General features: G+C 33.4%; 1 protein-coding gene and 1 pseudogene across 1 annotated transcript; both read left to right on the forward strand.

Moving 5' to 3' along the window:
- The first annotated feature begins 10,638 nt into the window (after positions 1–10,638).
- On the forward strand, positions 10,639–11,519 carry LOC100736095 (olfactory receptor 56B1-like; annotated as a pseudogene).
- Positions 11,520–18,525: 7,006 nt separating this feature from the next.
- Positions 18,526–19,413, forward strand: LOC100735814 (olfactory receptor 52N4-like). The gene has a single exon (XM_013147573.3). The coding sequence runs from the start codon at positions 18,526–18,528 to the stop codon at positions 19,411–19,413; it is 888 nt and encodes a 295-aa protein (XP_013003027.3).
- The last annotated feature ends 246 nt before the right edge of the window (positions 19,414–19,659 follow it).

Raw genomic sequence — 19,659 nt, forward strand, 5'->3', positions numbered from 1 at the left:
CAAAAAGATAGAATCCCTGGACGAACAATATAAGAAACAAATAGAATACATGAAGCAGATTCAAAGAGATATATGAGAAATCAAAAATTCCATTGAAAGTTGTGAAAATACCTCAATGAAAGTGAAGATAGAATTTCAGATTTTGAAGACAAGACTGATCTAGTGAACAGAAAAGGAAAGAGCTTTTAAAAATAACAAGGAATCATGAAATAACAACCCAACAGCTGCAAGATGATGCAAAGAAAAACAACATATGATTGATAGGGATAAATGAAAAAGAAGGGGACAACATAAAGGATTTCAAGAGGATATTTAGAGAAGTAATAGCTGAAAATTTCCCAAGCATGAGATCAGAAACTGACATCAGGATCAGTGAAGCATGCAGAACTCCAAATAGTCATAACCAAAATAAAACTACACCCAGACATATAATAATCACCATCCCAGAAATCCAACACAAGAATAGATTATTAAAAGCTGTCAGAGAGAAAAGACATGTCACTTATAAGTGAAAACCTATCAGAATCATAGCAGACTTCTCAGCACAAACAATAAAGTCAAGAAGAGCTTGGAGTGAAGTATTCCAGATCCTAAAGCAAAATGATTTCCAACCTAGACTGATGTATCCTGAAAAACTATCATTCAAAATTGATGGTGAAATATGATACTTCCATGACAAAGAACAGCTGAAGAACTTCATGAACACCAAACCAACCCTGCAAAAAATATTGAAAGGCAGTTTAGATACACAAAGGAAAAAAACCACTAAGCAAAGAAGATAATTAAACAGAACAGAAAGATAAAGATGCAACAGCAGAGAGATAACATGTCAACAATAAACCAGCATTTAACAGTAATAACCATTAAGGTAAATGGTCTCAATGCACCAATCAAAAGAAACAGACTAGCAGAATGGATCAAGAAACAATATCCAACCATATGCTGTCTACAAGAAACCCATCTAACCCAGAAGGATACTCACAGTTTGAATGTCAAAGGATGGGAAATACTACCACATGCAACACCCCCCCCCCAAAAAAAAAGCAGGGGTGGTTATTCTGTTGGCAGAAAATGTGAACTTCAACCCAAGAATGATCAGAAGAGATAAAGCAGGTCATTGCATACTGTTTAGGAGAAAACTTCAAGAGGAAGAGATAACAATCTTAAATATATATGCACCAAATTCCAGAGCACCCAGTTATATAAAGTAAGTATTAATAGAAATGAAAAACCAAATGAGCAATAACACAATTATAACAGGAGACCTTAACACACTGTTCACTCCAAGGGACAGATCAACCAGACATAAAATCAGCAAAGAAATAACAGAACTGTATCACACCTGTGAACAAATGGGCTTGATAGAAACATACAGACTGTTCCATCCAAGAATATCAGAATATACATTCTTCTCAGCAGTACATGGGACATTCTCTAAAATAGACCATATACCATCGCACAGAACATATGTAAATAAATGCAAATCACTTGACATTACCTCATGCATGTCATTGGATCATAGTGCCATGCAACTAGAAACTAATGATAAAAGAAACTGCAAAAATTGCATAAACACATGGAAATTGAATAACACACTCTTAAGCAATCAGTGGGTCACAGGGGAAATTAAAGAAGAAATTAAACAATACCGACAGGCAAATGAGAACACAAATACAACTGGCTAAGCTTACCAAAATCTGTGGGATGCAATGAAAGCTGTCCTTAGAGGAAAATTTATAGAACTGAGTTCCCACATCAGGAAAACAGAAAGAATCCAAATAAAAAACCTGATGCTACACCTGAAACATCTAGAAAAAGAGGAGCAAGTGAAGGCTAAAGCCAAAAGAAGGGAAGAAATTATAAAAATAAGAGCAGAAATTAATTCAATAGAGACTAAGAAAGCAATTGAAAGAATCAGTGAATCAAATAGTTGGTTCCTTGAAAGAATAAATAAGATTGATAAGCCCCTAACCAACCTTGTTTAAAAAGGGAAGAAAAAGTTCAAATTTATGCAATAAAGAATGAAAAATGTAAAATCACTGCAGATTCTGTGGAAATACAGAAGGTCGTCAACACCTACTCAAAAATCTCTACTCTCATAGGTTTGATAACACAGAAGAAATGGAAAGATTCCTAGAAACATATGAAGTACCAAAGCTGGGTCAAGAAGATATAAAACTGCTGAATAACCCAATTTATATTAATGAAATTGAAAATGTAATTAAGTCCTTCTTAAAATTGAAGATTGAATCAAGAAGATTATACACATGACCAAGCAGGATTCATCCCAGGCATGCAGGGATCGTTCACCATATGTAAATCAATAAACGTAATCCACCAAATCAATAAAGCCAAAAGTAAGAATTACATGATGATTTCTATACATGTAGAAAAAGCTTCTGATAAGGTCCAACATTCATTTATGATAAGAACCTTACAGAAAATTGGAATAGATGGTATATACCTCAATATGACAAAGGCCATCTATGACAAACCAACATCCAGTAAATGGCCAAAAACTGAAGGTCTTTACTTTAAAATCAGGCGCAAGACAAGGATGTCCCTGACCACCACGGCTATTTAATGTAGTACTAGAAATACCAACCAGAGCAATTAGACAAGAGAGAGAAAAAAGGGGTAAGGATAGGAAAAGAGGAAGTTAAATTATAATTATTTGTGGATTACATGATCCTCTACACAGAAGACCCGCAAAACTCCAGTGAAAGACTTTTAGATATGATAAGTAAATTCAGCAATATAGCTAGATACACAATAAATGCTCAAAAATCAAAAGCATTCCTATACATGAACAACAAAATCACATAGAAAAAAATAAGAGAAGCCATACCCTTCACAATAGCATTCAAAAATGAAATATTTAGGAATTATTCTCACAAAAGAAGTGAAAGATCTATATAGGGAACGTTATAATACACTGAAAAAAGAAATTGAAGAGGATCTCAAAAGATGGAAAGACATCCCTTGCTCATGGAAAGGAAGAATAAATACTGTGAAAATGGCCATTCTCCCAAAACTCTTATACAGATTCAATGTAATCCCAATAAAAATATCAATCATATATCATATCTCATAGATCTAGAGAATCACTCATAAAGCCCATCTGGAACCAGAAGTGACCTAGAATAGCAAAGACAGTTCTAAGCAGCAAAGGCAAGGCAGGAGGCATCACAATCCCTGACTTAAAGTTATACTACAAAGCAAGTGTAGTAAAATCAACATGATACTGGAATCAAAACAGAGCCGAAGATCAATGGAATGAATTAAAGGATACAACCACAACTAAAAACACACTCAACCACCTTATCTTTGATAAAGGGGCCAAACATGTTCACTGGAAGAACGACAGTCTCTTTAATAAATGTTGTTGGAAAAACTGGCTCTCCACATGCCGAAAACTAAAACTAGACCCATGAGCATCACCATGCACTAAAGTAAAATCTAAATTGATCAATGAACTGAATGGGAAAACAGAAACACTAAATCTATTGGATTACAAATTGGGTAAAATCCTTGAAGACATAGGGGTAGATAGAGTATTCATAAACAGGAATCGCAGTGCACGGGAAATACTTCCCAGAATCAATAACTGGGATCATGTCTTTTTAAAATGTTCCTGCACATCAAAAGAAATCTCCAGCATAGTGAAAAGAAAACCCACAAACTAGGAAAAACTCTTAGTGAACTCTCCCTCATACAAAGGACTTCTGTCTGAAACAAATAAAGAATTAAAAAGCGTAGTTTGCCATAGTTTTCTCCTATGGTCCAGCTTTCTTCTAATTTTTTTCCTATCTCTTTGGGCACAACACAATTCCTCCATCTTGCCACATCATTGTGGCCAATATCTACCTGCTCTTGCCTCCCACCATGAACCCTATTGTCTATGGAGTGAAAACCAAGAAGATACAAGACTGTGTTTTAAGGTGTTAAGGACATCAAATCGTATGATATGTGACAAAAATTCACTGTCTGTAATGGAACAGAAAAGGAAAACACAGATTTCTCTGTCAGTTTAAGCAAGAGGCTTTCCAGGAATATTTATCTGGCCTTGGAAGTGCACACTCAGTGTGGTCCAACCTCATTAATTTTTTTACATTGCATCACAATTATTGGAATGCCAGTCACTCTGCACAGGAATTTTTATTCCATATTCTGTATAACTAAAGTCTTTTCAGTGTCTGTGTTATGGTTTATCTCTAGATGTTCTCCCAAAACCTATGCACTCATAAGTGGGGCTCTTGATAAGTCATCGGATCTCATATGCTTGTATTGGATTTATCCAGTGATGGCTTTAGAGCTATGTATAATGCTGGGAGATGAGACCTGATAGAAAGTGGTGGATCACTGTGTTCATGGCCTGGAGATATACATATATATATATTCTTCCTCCTCCCTTTAGTGTTGATTCCTGCCTGCCATGGCATGGACTGTTTCTCCTCTGTGATGCCCCTCTTCCTTTGGAGACAGCTGACTCTGCACTAAAACCTCTACAATCTATTAACCAAAATAAACCTTTCAGTCTTACAGTTCTGAGTATCAGGTATTGTGTCTCCACAAGAAAAAAGTAAAAAACTAATGAGATGCTGGAGCAATTACTTAGAGAACTGAAACTAGTAAAACTAATGACTAGAGCCAGATGATCCAAATTGCTTTGTTTTTGAAAAATAAAGTTTTCCTGTTCTCTGATTGCAATTTTGCTCTTGAAACTTTCACTGTATAGTCTCATTACTACCAAAATCTTCCATTTTCTCAACAATTTCTTCTTAAAGATGAAATCAGAAAGTATACTGATAGTTTATTACCACAAGAAGGCATAAGCAAACAAATATTGCATTGTGGAGGTTGAGATATTTTATATTTAGAATTTGCACATAGAAGTGGTATTTTGGTATGAGATTCTACACATTATTGTTAGCAGATCAGCGTTTAAACTGGTGGGCAACTTTGCAATTTAAATGGTTTTGAAGTTCTGAGAAAAAATTCTCTCAGCTTAGATTTTGATATGTAACTCAAATATCTTTCAGAAAAGAAGATGAAGTAAACATTTATGCAAAAAGAGAAAATACTAAAGAGTAGTATTCATAGTATAAATGACTAATGTAAACAAAGAACTACAGATATAATGCAATCACCGAAGATAAAAAATCCTTGGGCAATTATGAGTGAATATTTATTCTTAGAAATGGAAAAATAAGATCATGTAATATTTAATTATGCTTAAAATTAAAATATTTGATAGTAATCACAAAACAGGAAAGGGGATAATGGAGCTATAACCTTCTAGATTTCTAAAAAAATATAGTATTTTAAGTGGACTTCAATAGATAAACAATGTATATTGCAATGTTTATGTTCAGTTTTGAAACAAAAGGAAAGATTAAGTAACAAAAACTGAATTGGAAAATAATTAGCATCAAAATAATACCCATTTTATTTGTATGAAAAGGCAAAAAACAAGAGAAAAATTTTATTTGTATGAAAAGTGAAAAAACAAAAGAAAACAAAAGAAAGAACTAGTTTTAAATAAATGTAGAAAACTTGTAGATCTGTCAGTAATTACATGAATACAAGTTGACTAAGCAACCAATGGAAAGAAAATTGTCCTCAGTTAAAAATTTTAAAAGATATATTTTGTTTTTACAAATACAAGAAAGCTTGTATGATTATTGCAGACAAAACAGGTTTTAATGCTGGAAGTATTAGGACAGATAAATGGAAGATTTCAGAATGATTACATGCTGAGGAACTATTAGAAACATTACCCTTAGCAAGGTAACACAATTAAAGATATGCATTTAACAATCAACTGTATTTCTTTTTGTCTTTTTGAGACAGTTTTACTATGCAGTTCAGGCTGGCCCTGAAATTACTTTGTAGCCCATACTGCTCTTCAAATAGAGCAATCCTCCTGTCTCAGCTTTCCTAGTGCTGGGGTTTCAGGCATGTGCCACCAGGCGCAGCTCAACTGTATTTGTAATCAACAAGCAAAACACATATTTTTAATTATAGCAGCAGAAAATATAAAATGCTTTGATATAAATTAATACAGTTTTTATTATAATATTTCAAGATATTGCTGAGGTACATTATGTTAAGAAGGAAGAAAATCGTGTTTATAGATTTGAAGTTCTAGGTTTGAGGTTTTAATATGCTCAGTTCTTCAACTGAGCATAGTACCTATAGATACAATGAAGCCAAACAAATTCAGTAAGCATCATCAGATTTGAAGTTTTAGGTTTGAGGTTTTAATATGCTCAGTTCTTCAACTGAGCATAGTACCTATAGATACAATGAAGCCAAACAAATTCAGTAAGCATCATCAGAAGGTTAAAAGCCACTAAATAACTCACTCAAAAATACAAAGTTTTGAAAACAGCGCCAATATCTGGAAAAAAATGATTCAAACTGGAACATTTGGAACATCATAAATAAAAACTTAATGAAGATATAATAATACAAATAATGTATGTTACTATGCAAATATATATATGAATCGTGTGGCATACATATTACACATTCTAGAGGCATGTACATGGAGGCAATTATTTATGGCACTTGGGTGAAGACAACTCAATAGGGAAAAGAAATGTTTTCAACAAATATCACGAAAATTACTTGATATCCATACAGAAAACATGGACTTTACCACTTAACACAATGCAAAAGTTAAAGTGAATGTGCCAAAGAACAAAACGAAACCTAGTCAGACAAACATATGCAGTTTACTATCACATGAAGATATAGGTCATAATTGCAAAAACTGTAACCTAAGTGGCAAGAAGCTCACATTGCACCAGTTACAGTGTGGTTCAAAAAGGAAAATGGAAAATATGTTTTGACAATTTTCCTGTTTTTTTTTTTTAGATGACATGAATAGGATACATCTCAGAGTTAATCGCTTTGCTATACTTCTGTGATTTACCATCCTAGGGATTCAGCATTCTCTGTGGCTCTTTCTTTCCTCATGCAGCTCAGGGAAGCCTATTTTTCTTAGCTCACTAAAATGCTTGAAACTCTCTATAAATTCCTGAAGTTCATAATCTGTCTGTCATATCTCTGCTGAGAACACATCATGTTCTAAGGGTAAAGCTACTTTCTCAAAATGTACTGGATGTGCTCCAGAGGAAACTCCTACTACAAACATATCAGACTGAAAGTGTCTGTTGATAACAAGCACAGTAAGTTCTAAAATTTTGTCAAGGTTGTATTGGTTAAGTCTCACAGTTAGAGTGCTACCTCATTCTCAAGTTAGTATTACATTGGCAAATCCTACCAAAGAGAATTAGTCTTTGCCAAAGATGTTGAGTAAATTCTAAAAATGTTGGGCTCATGCAATAAATGAGAATTTATTTGCCTTTTAAAGAAACTTCTATGTTAGCTACAATATTAATATGTTAACTACTTTTTAATAGAAAACTACATTTTAATTTCATGCTAGAATCTAATATTTAAAATAGCAAAAATAATTCTTTTTCTATCAGCTGAAACAAACTTCCTCCTAATTATATCACAGAAATGTCAATTGAGGAAAAATATTGAAAAGAGAAAACTAAACTTAAAATTGCTATATGAATCTGCAATCTCACTTCTGAGAATTTACAAAAAGTTTTGAAATCAGTACATCAGAGAGATGTCTGAGCATCTGTGTTCACTGTAACATTATTTATAATAGCCAACTTATGAAATCAGCCTAAAGATCCATCACCAGATAAATGGAGAAAGAAAATGTGAAGCCTATACACACACATACACGCGCGCGCGCACACACATACACAGACACACAGGCACACTGAGATGTCATTCAGCCTTAAAAAGTAAAAAAAAAAAGAATCTGCCTTTTATGATAACAAGAAGGAAATTTAAAATTCTTACTCTAACTGAATATGCTAAACACAAAAAGACAAATGTTGCATGTTCTTACATATATGTGGAATCTAACACAATTGAACCATAGACACAGAGTAGAATGATGGTTAACAGAGTGTGCAAAATTGGAAAAATGAAAAGGTTATAGCCCAAAGAAAGAAAGCCTAAGAAGAGTCAGAGGAATAAGTCAAAGTTTGTTAAGATAAATCACACAGAATCCTGATTATAGCTAATAACTGCAAGCTATACATTTCATTTCATTAAGGAAATAAATTTCTGACACTCCAATCACAAAAAATTGTTAAATATTTGCATTGATGGTGCATTAATTAATTAAATGTAATCATTTGACCTTGTTTTCAAAATCTGACGTATCACTTTATACCCACAAATGCTGTATACATAACTATTATTTGCCAATATAAAATAAGTAAATAAAAAGTATAGCTTAAAAAGGAAGAACAGAGCGAGCTCAAAAGAAAGGCTATGCGATGCTATGCTGTAATTAAGAAACTGAGGTTTCATAGAAATACCAGGGCAGTACTATCAAATGACTTGCATGGTTTCAAGCCCCTAAGATGGAGATATTTCCCTTAACTCTTTGGAACTCTATCTGAGAGCCCAGAATGACCCTAGCTTTATCTTCAAGCCCATTTATGACTTTAACTTATTAAACTATGTTATGGCTATGTTTAGATAATTTTATGCTTTTCAAGGCCAAATTAGATTCATCTTAAGCAAAAGATGATTTGTTGCATTATAAAGAGGTGTATGTTTATTCAAGCATGGATATGGTAAGGATTATATGAAAGGAAATACACTTGTAAATAATTGTGCATTGTTGGTGTTACTACAGGAAAATTTTATTTTCTTTGAGCTTTTCTTACATTTAATGTTAATTATAACAAGAATAAATTATAACATATAATTTGATTGCTTACACCTTACTTTATGTAACATTTAAAAACTAGAATATGATTTGTCATTTTGTATTCCCTCTTGCTTTCCAACAGGTATTCTGCCACGACGTTAAAATATGAAGAGTGAAAGTCTTGCAAAGTCAATAATTTCTGTGAAAAGCAAATATTCAGAATATAATGAGATGTTCTGTGCATTTATAGCACAGAATACACTTCTGAAAGCCAAAAGAAAATACTTAATTGCACTCTCATGAATTAACAATTCAGAGACTGTGACTTTATTCAAATCAAAGTATTTAGATACAACTTATTCAAAACAAGACAAACTAATTTTAGAAACATCACATCGTGGAGAAAAAGAAAAAAATATGAAGACACGAAAAATGAAATTAAGCACAGAGAAACACGCTAGCAAAACAGTAGTACTGAACAGAAGGTGCACAGATGAGTTAAATTACTAAGATAAGGAAAAGGCTTGTCTGTGGACAGAGCAGACAGTTTGATAGTTTCATGTTTGGCTAGTAGGACTACTATAGCAAATAAAAAGTACATGGAAAGCAGCGAAACATAATGAAAGATACTGAGTCTAATTTTCAACATGACAATGGGGATTCCATGAAAGTTCCTTAAATATTATGGGTAGTAAATTCTTATTTATTAAATAGAATAAAATTGCTGTTCACTGATCATAGGGTTTCAGTTATACAGTATAAGTTTTACAGATATGCTATATAATATTATACATACTATTAAAAATACTATCCTGTGTAGGTACGAATTTTGTGGAGAGTAGATCTCATGTTAAATATTCTTACCACACTAATTTTAAAAAGCATCTTATTACTTATCCTAAATCCTGTCTTTGGAGGTCCTCTAGGATTCAACTAGGCAAAAAATCAAAAGATGTGTCTGCATGGCATGACCCCTTTCAACCCCTTATGGTTGAAAAATTCAACCATATTGCTTAAATTCTTGTTAAGATATTTTTTCACATCATTTTTCAAAGTACACATTTAGGAGAATATCAAAGAACATATGTCTATCCCTCAATCTGCAGTATAGTTTATTCCTGAAAGTCTTTTAAAGTTCATGATAAAAATGTTTGGCAGTGTACCTATACCATTAATGGACATGTAAACCAACTTAGAAAAATGTTTATCTATACAGTTGAATTTCTCTTAATTCTTTATTCAAAGTGTCTCATTCTTTCTAGTTAATAACTGTCTGGATCAACCTAAATTAAGAAATATATGAAGAATCCTTGCATATCCACTTGATTCCAGAAAATTTATGTAAAGATGTCGAAAGGATTGGAAACAGGTCAACCATATTCATGTCATAATTCAAACCCGGCATAACTGCACGTAATAAAAATAATGATTTGATATTCATCTTAAATTTCCTGGTTTGTCAACAGCGTTGAATACGATCCATTATCTCTCTTCTCCCTATCCATTCCTGTCCCTGTCCCAAACTTTTTCCTCTCCCTTTCCCTTTCTTGTTCTGGCTCTCCTCTCTGTCTCTTCTGCTATCCCCGCTCTGTTGTTTTGGCTACAGTGGTGGGGACCAACTCCAGGAGCCTGGTACACTGTAGGCAAATCTGTACCACTAAACTTCATCCCAGAAGAGATAATTGTGACTTTAGTTTTACCTTCTGCTTGATACTACTCCAGTACTATCTAAACCATCTTTAAAAACTATAAGGGGAGGGGGATACAGAATTCATTTTATTATACCTTCAAAATGTACTATATAAAAGCACTTTTTAAATAATGTTTCATGAAGATTATACTCAGATAAATATCTTTGAAAACATTTTTCCTCATGTGAAAATATGCCTGCGTCTTTGAAAGTTTCCAATAGCTCTGAATCCCAGGTGTCTGAGTTCATTCTGCTGGGCTTCCCAGGCATCCACAGCTGGCAGCACTGGCTTTCTGTTCCACTGGCTCTGCTCTATCTCTCAGCAATTGGTGCGAATATCCTCATCCTCATCACCATCTTCCAGGACCCTTCTCTGAAGCAGCCCATGTACCTTTTCCTGGGTGTCCTTTCCGTAGTACACATGGGGCTGGCCACTACCATCATGCCAAAGATCCTGGCCATTTTCTGGTTCAATGCCAAGGTCATTAGTCTGATGAGTGTTTTGCTCAGATGTATGCCATTCACTGTTTTATTGGAATGGAATCTGGTATCTTCCTCTGCATGGCTTTTGACAGATATGTAGCTATTTGTCACCCTCTTTGTTATGCATCAACTGTGACTGACTCCTTGATCTTAAAAGCCACCTTGTTGATGGTGCTTAGAAATGGTTTGCTTGTCATTACAGTGACTGTGCTTGCCGCACAGTGTAATTATTGTTCCAGGGATGAAATTGAACATTGCCTGTGTTCTAACCTTGGGGTCACCAGCCTGGCCTGTGATGATAGGAGAGCAAATAGCATTTGCCAATTGGTCTTGGCATGGGTTGGAATGGGGAGTGGTCTGGGTCTTATTATGTTGTCATACACCTTGATTCTGCTCTCTTTACTTAGACTGAACTCACCTGAAGCTGCATCCAAGGCTCTGAGCACTTGTAGCTCCCATCTTATCCTCATTCTCTTCTTATAGACTGCTGTTGTTGTACTTTCAATAACTCACCTCTCAGAGACAAAGGCTGCATTGATTCCAGTTCTGCTCAACATGCTGCACAACATCATCCCTCCTTCCCTATTATAGATGTAAACGTATTTTTATTTACGCACTCCTTGTCATTGTCATTATTATTACAAAGTTTAACATGTATTTCTTCATAGCTTGACATGTAACTGTCATGGATTTCGTGTGTGTGTGTGTGTGTGTGTGCGTGTGCGTGTGTGCGTGTGCGTGTGTGTGTGTGTCTCTACTTTAGTACCCAGGGAGCTTAACACCATCCCTAACTTTTTACATTGAGAAAGAGTCTGGCTAGAATTTTCAGGTTGTACTTCAACTCAATCTTCCTGTATCATCATCAATAGCATCTGGAATCCCAGCATGCTCCACTGGGAATGGTATGTTGACATTTTAAGGAACTTCTACATAGCTATAAGAGTCACTGTCATTCTCACTGAGAAGAAAACTGGCAAAGATCAAAGCTCACATGATTTGATCCTTTGTTAAGAGTTCCTAGCCCAGCTTAGCAGGTACAAAGAATTCAGATATGGAATTTAAATTAAATATGTGAAAATAAGTGAATAAAGGAACAAATGCAGATGTCTTTGTGAGAGATTGAAGCACACTATACTTAAGGTACTCTCCACTTGCATGCTACTGTGCTCTACACAGAACAAAACACAACTGCAGTAATTGTGCAAATCACAAATTTTCAGTGAAAAGTTAGTGTTTATTCTTGTCCCTCCACATACATATGCTCTCTCTTATACATACACATAGGTAGAGGTGCACAACATATGATGTGAAATATTCATTTATGCATTTTCCACTCTTTTTCCTCATCTCATAATGTTGACTCCTACACCAGCACCTTTTTCTATTATTCTGAAGTATTCCCTTGAGATATTTAACACAAATTATCCTTTAAATGCTCAGGTCGAAAGAAATTATTATATTATTCAGACATTGAGGGTCACGCACATACAAATATTGTAGTATTCCTTTGAGGGAGACGCTGAACACCTGACCCAGACTACTTTCATCTCAGTGTTTTGCTTTCTAGAAAGTAGGTATTAAAAGACATACAAAGGGGAGGTCATGGCAGTTGTTTTTAAGTTGCAAAAGGAGAGAGTCTGCTATTACATAAGAATAGCTGTGGTTGTCTCAGAGATATGAATGTGATTCCATTCACCATGTTTGAAAGCATAAATGTTACAAAAGATTAAGTTTTCTTAAAACAATTTTTAAAATCAACTCTCAGAGGATGGATCAATTTAACTTTTCTGGCACTTTGAATATTTCTGTCACTTTCCTATACATACAGAAGTCATCAATACTGTTTTGATGAAAGTTAGCTGGAAATCACACCTGAGAAGAAGATTTAGGGGTTACACGGTCACTAAAGAGTACCCCAGCCTATTGCCTGCCTTTTTTTTTTATTCCTCAGAATGCCCGAAGTCTTTCTTGGTTCATCTGGAGAAAGACTAAAGTGTTAATGTGTTTCATTCATTTTGAATAACAGCACCAACTTGAAGGAATCCACTGTCATATTTGGGGAAGAAAATGGATCTTAAAGACTTCCAATGAATTTTATGAAGGAAAACAGACACCGGGTTATATCTGCTATACTTTATAAATTATATTCATGAATTAAAGTTAGTATTTGAATATCTGTATATGCCATAGGAAACTTAAGAGTTCATTATCATTGCAACAACAATTAAATTATGGTATACTGAAATCATTTCAAATTGACTTTGCGCAGAAAAATCTAACCTTATTTTGTAGCTGATACTGTATTACTTTGGAATAAGTGTGCATCTCTTACTGAATGATTTGAAAGTATTCAACATGAAATGCTGTATAAGTCATTGTATTATAGCTATAATTACAGAAACACAGGAGATCTAAACAGCATATAGTGTTTTTCTTATATTTAGGAAATTAATTCTTTAGCATATAACACATGAAACCTCAGAAATATATTTTCTACTTCTGGTATACAGATTCTTATACATTCCCTAATTTCCCCATTTACTTCTATCACATAGCTACATTAGTCAAGACTGAATATTAAAATGTATTAAGGCAAAAATGAACAGTAATTGTCTTTTGCTCAGTGACTTATGACATGCATTTGATACTAGCCAAACATTTATCAAAAAAGTCTCAAACTTTATTTTCCAGTAACTAATAATATATAAATATTCATGCATTATGTACATATGTACTTATACACATGTGTATGGATATATATGAATGTTTACACTTTGTATTTTTCAAATAATATCTCAATATAGTTTTGTGTACAAATCTGAAGTACAGGTTTCTATTCCTGATCATAAAAATTGATGTCAGTGATTCATATAAACACAGTATTGTGTAATAAACATAGTTCTCTTTTTTCAAAACATAGTATTTCAAGGATTTTGTTAGCTTTAACATTATTTAAGAACAACCAATGATTTTAGAGAAGAAACTGAACATCAGCTAGGAAGCTATTTATATGATTTAAGTGATCAATTCATTTAAAAACTTCCCAGTATTAAGAAGAAAAAGATGCAGTTTTCTCTTTTTGAGACTTGTGTAGAAACTTTACCAAACCTAGAGATAAAATGACGTTCTACATTAGTATAAACTGCACTGTACTAAAGGTTTTATTATTTCAAAGGGACCTTGATTTGACAGATTTTTTTGCCTTTATTTCTGCAATATCTGAAATTATTATCTCAATTGATTTAGTAAATTTTTTTGTGTTTTATTATGTTTTCTATCTATCCAGAAAATCTTTGTGGATATTTTAAGATGATATTTTTTCTTCTACATCTCTTTTTAGTTGTATTATATTTCCTTAAATATCACTCTGAATTATTGCTGTTGTGAGGTAATTCAAATAACTTACTTCTCCTTCAAAAATATGAATCATCCGCTATGTTATTTTGTCCTATTTTTTGGTAATTCCCCTTACTTGCTAAGACTAATGATGCATTTTAGAAAATTGCTGATTTTTGAGGCAGATGTTGTCAGTTTTTTTTTAATCTTCTGGTGCTTCCTTTTATGTATTTAAAATAATAATATGAGGTTACAGTTTAATAATACTTGCATCAAGATTTAATGTGGCTATCAACTCAAAATTATTTACATCTAATGTGTCAAGTTAATTGACGTACTATATGCATTTACTATAAATATAAAAGGAAATCTATTTTAATATAAAGAGTTTTTAAAATTTAAGTTTTTCCAGACATTTTACACTACCAGAATGTTAAAATAACAAGAGATAGACTACATCTAGTTTGTTTGTTAAGAATAACTCTGGTTGTCTGTTAACTATAATATTAATGTAGCTTGGAGACTGGCTGTCTGTTGCTGCCTAAGACGCCCCGATACGTCTTGATGTGGATAAGACCCTAAGTAATTTTGGGGACAAAATGAGCAGTAAAGGAGATAAGATTGCAAAATTGCACAGCCAAACATACTAGTACGCTATGAATGGATAAGAGGACAATAAGAAGACATAATTTGTCTCTATCCATTTTGACCTGGCAGAATTGTAATCTTCCTTTAGTCTGAATAACAATGGTGCATTCCTCTTACAAACTTTTCCTAGTTTGCCTCAAATTTTTCTTATTGAAAACCAACATATATCAAATAACTTGATATACATGATAAATACAAATATAAAGCAATATCAATGACCGAAGAAGATATTTTTGAAGAGTACTATTCTGAACATAACAAAAACAATTGCCATCCTCAATAAATACTCTGTGGTCCTTCAGTACAAACCCATAAATTTAAAACAAAGATGTAGGTAGAAAATCTGAATACAGAATAATTTGATCTTTCTGATTCATCCATCAACCTAAAAAATGTTAAATAACCTCTTATAATGATTGGAATTTATTTTTGGTAGGAGCTTGATCAACTATTTTTAATAAATGCATATTCTGTATGATATAGTTTAATGGCAATGCACCAAAAACTGAAAAATTGAATCCAATATTCATAATTGTCAGATCTTTGTACTATGTAATTATTGACAGCAAGCGGGTTGTAGCATGTTGCAGGATGCATACTGATGATTTCTTTCTTTCTTTTTTTTTTTTTTTTTTTTTTGTCTTTTTCCTTTTTATCTCTACCGGGGATCGAACTCATGACTGTCTACTTGCAAGGCAGGCGTTTATGCCACTGAGCTAAATCCCAAGGCCTTACTGATGATTTCTTTCTGGAAAAATTCAAGGTCCTCAGCAAAGATCTCTTTCTAGAAAAATTCAAGGTCCTCAGCAAAGATCTATGAAAAATGAAATAAAAAATATCTCCAATGAAGCGATATTCCTACTTAAGCACTGTAAGCGATGATATGAATCAATGCAATACATACTTCAAGGAAAGTTTCCAAACAGCTTTCCACAGCCTCTCAGGTATGAATTAATAATCAAGCACTACACTATATTTATAAATGTTTTTAAGAGTTCATTCAAAATATAATACAGAAAAGTAAGCAATAAAATAAATAATTGAAAGTTAGAAGGTATGGGGATAATTTACCTATGACCTACTAGTTGTGAGTAAAGAAAAAACATTATATAACCAATATGTTTAGTTATTGCTCTACTCACAATATTCAGAGAAAAATATATTAAAAATGTGTTATATATATATAAAATATATATATATATATACATATATATATATATGAAAAATATCTCAAAGTTAGAGTTGAGGAGCTTTTTAAAAAATGTATCACAAAATGATGCAACAGAAATTTTTTCTTAAAAAAGAAAAATTTAAGTGTATAATGTACAAAGTCAGAACAAGGAGTTGTAGAAAAATGACGGGAAGATGATTAAGAAATTCTTTGATGTTAATGGAAACTTTGCAAAACCAAGGGTTTCCAGATTCAAAAATTATTTGTAGATCGATAAGTTTTTCTCTTCAACATCACCATTAAGTTCAAAGACATAAACACATGAAGGTAAAAAAACAAAACAAAACAAAACAAAAACAAAACTAAGTGAATGAAGAAAAGCAAAGGAAGCATAATTCACATTAAAAAGGATCAAAATTCTTATGTGTACTGGATGCAGAGAGACCAACAGACAAATGATTTTAAAAATAATAAGGGAAAAGAATATCTATCTTAGAATTTAAAATAGTCAAATTGTGAAGAGAATAAACTCTATATAAATCTAACACTATATTTGAGAAATATGCACCAAACCTAGGAAATTTCAAATAGGTAGGTGTGCAGAAATCTTCTTCCAACTATTAATGCATTGGGCAAAGAAAAAATTGACAGGTTGTTATAAGATGAGGGAAATGATATTTATAAAGTTTTACAATTCTGACAATGAGTTAAACCATCTTGAGAATCTAGATCAAATACTAAGCAAAAATAAAATCATATTAAATGTTGTAGAAAGTAAAGACTACTATTTAGGATAGGTATAAAATGCAATACCTATATTAAGATAAATGTAACCATTAAATGGCAATTATAAAAATAATTTCAAAAAGTAAAAAGGTATACTGTTCAAAAATGCAAAGTTTAGGGAAAATAGTTAAATTACACAAACTGAATGAATGAAAGAATGGGAAATAATAGAATGATGAAACTGGATTTTTTATTATGGCTCTATATTTTTAGAAATTCATTTTAAAATGTTTTATTTGTACTTCTTTGCAGTACATAGTTGGTACAAGTGCATAACACATCTTAATCTCATTTTTCATCCTATTTCCTTCCTTCCTCTCCTTTCTTCCTCTTTCATCTCTATCCATTTCCAGTTTACAAAAGGCCCATCTCCCTGTTTATTATCTATCTTTTATTTTGCAATTTATTAATCATTTGGATTTTTCTCATATAAGAAACCATCCTATATTTAAGATTCAGTGCCTGCCTTATTTCACTTGACATTATACTGTTGTTTGCCACGAAATGACTGAAATTTATCTTTCTTTATGTGAGATCATATTCCACTGTGTGTAAATAAATTTTTTGTTTGTTCATTGGTTGATGGACATTTAGGCTCCTTCCAAGATTTATTATGAATTGTGGTGCTATAAACCACTGTGCCACTGTAGTAATATAGTATATTTAAGTCTTCTCGGAAGATACCTAGAAGGAGACTAGCTGGGTCAAAGGGAATTTCTAGTTTTTTGAGAGATCTCCATACTGATTTCCATAGTGGTTGTACTAGTTTACATTTCTACCAACAATGTAGAAAGGCTACTTTTCCCCTGCAGCCTCTCCAGAATTTGTTGTTATTTGATTTCTTGATGATGGCCATTTTTTATAGGGTGAGATGTAACCCCACTGTTGTTTTAAGTTGCATTTCTTTAGTGGCCATTGACCTTGAACATTTCAGATATTTGTTAGCCATTTGTAACTCTTGTGAGCAATTTTTAGAGAAGTGTTAAACATTCGTGTTCAGACACAAAGAAGCCTCAGATACCAAGTACTTCCATGTACTTAATTATAAAGTGAAGACATAAAAATATTTCTGAATTTTAGTGAATATTAAACTGATTTTTTTTCATATGTAATTTTTAAAATAATACTTGCTGTAACTTAAATAAATATGACTGACTTATAAAGAATAAGAACAAAAATAAATGAATCCAAATCATATCAGCTATTTTATTTCTAAGATGTCCCATGAGCTTATTTTTGAGAAGATACCTAAAAAAGAATGTACTGAATTCTGAACATTTATATAAAACATAATGAATATACTTAGATCATAACACAATTATATTTGCATATATATTTCCAAATTTGCATCTACACATTTCTTGTGTTTAAAAATAACAGCAATACAGCTTAGTGCGTGCTAGCTGCTAAATATGTGTGCAGCATTTTGAAAGAATTGATAAATTAATGAACAAAAAATGTTCAATTTAAATGAATTTTAAGAAAATACTAGCTGGTGTTTTAAATTTGGTTGGTATTAATGTGCTCTGTTTATCAGATAAAAGAGACAGAAAAAGATCATAATTGTAAATTTTCTTTAAACTTAGAAGATCAAAAACCAAAGCAAAACAAAAGTAAAATTCCCACAATCAACTGAAAGACTATTTTGAGCTTATCATGCTGCTGAATGAAACAGGCCTGACCCCAACCTCCCTGATTCTTAATGGGATTCCGGGGCTGGAGGACATGCACATCTGGATTTCCTTCCCATTCTGCTCCATGTATGTGGTGGCCATGGTTGGGAACTGTGGACTGCTCTACCTCATCAGCTTTGAGGACTCCCTCCACAGGTCAATGTATTACTTCTTAGCCATGCTGTCCTTCACTGGCCTTGTCATGTGCACAGCTAGCATCCCCAAAGCCCTATGTATCTTCTGGTTCCACCTAAAGGAAATTAGCTTTGATGAATGTTTGGTCCAGATGTTCTTCATTCACACCTTCACAGTGATGGAGGCTGGAGCGCTCATGCTTATGGCCCTGGACCGCTACGTGGCCATCTGCTACCCTTTGCACTACTCAACCATTCTCACCAATCCTGTCATTATAAGGTCTGGGATTGCTACTTTATTGATAGCAGTGCTATTCATAGTTCCCTTGATTTTAATCATCAAGCAACTGCCCTACTGCAAAGGCAGCATAATACACCATACTTACTGTGACCAGCTATCTGTAGCTAAGTTATCTTGTGGAAATATCAAGTTCAATATTATCTATGGTCTCATGATTGCCCTATTGATTGGAGGCTTTGACATTCTGTGCATCACAGTCTCCTACACCATGATCCTGCAGGCAGTGATCAGCCTCTCCGCAGCAGATGCTCGGCAGAAGGTCTTTAGCACCTGCACTGCTCACATCTGTGCCATTGTTTCCTCCTACAGTTCAGCCTTTTTCTGTTTCTTTTTCAATCGCTTTGGGAGCAATGTCATCCCTCCATCTTGCCACATCCTTGTGGCCAATCTCTACCTGCTCTTGCCCCCCACGATGAACCCTATTGTCTATGGGTGAAAACCAAGCAGATACGGAGACTGTGTTGTAAGGATCCTTTCAAGTTGCAAGGATACAAAACCACACAGCGTATAAAAAAGCACATTTTACAGGAAAGGAGAAGAAATGTAAGATTAGGAAAATGAAGAAAATGAAAAGATAAGGAAATACAGGGGATGGGAATATGTATACAATGTTTTTTCTTAGCTGTTTGTTTCTGACAATACCTTCCTCTAGATCCTGTTTTACCATACTCTTTACCACAAT

This window comes from Cavia porcellus, unplaced genomic scaffold (assembly GCF_034190915.1).
Source record: "Cavia porcellus strain 051 isolate PalLab524CR breed Dunkin Hartley unplaced genomic scaffold, mCavPor4.1 scaffold_9, whole genome shotgun sequence".
NCBI lineage: Eukaryota > Metazoa > Chordata > Mammalia > Rodentia > Caviidae > Cavia > Cavia porcellus.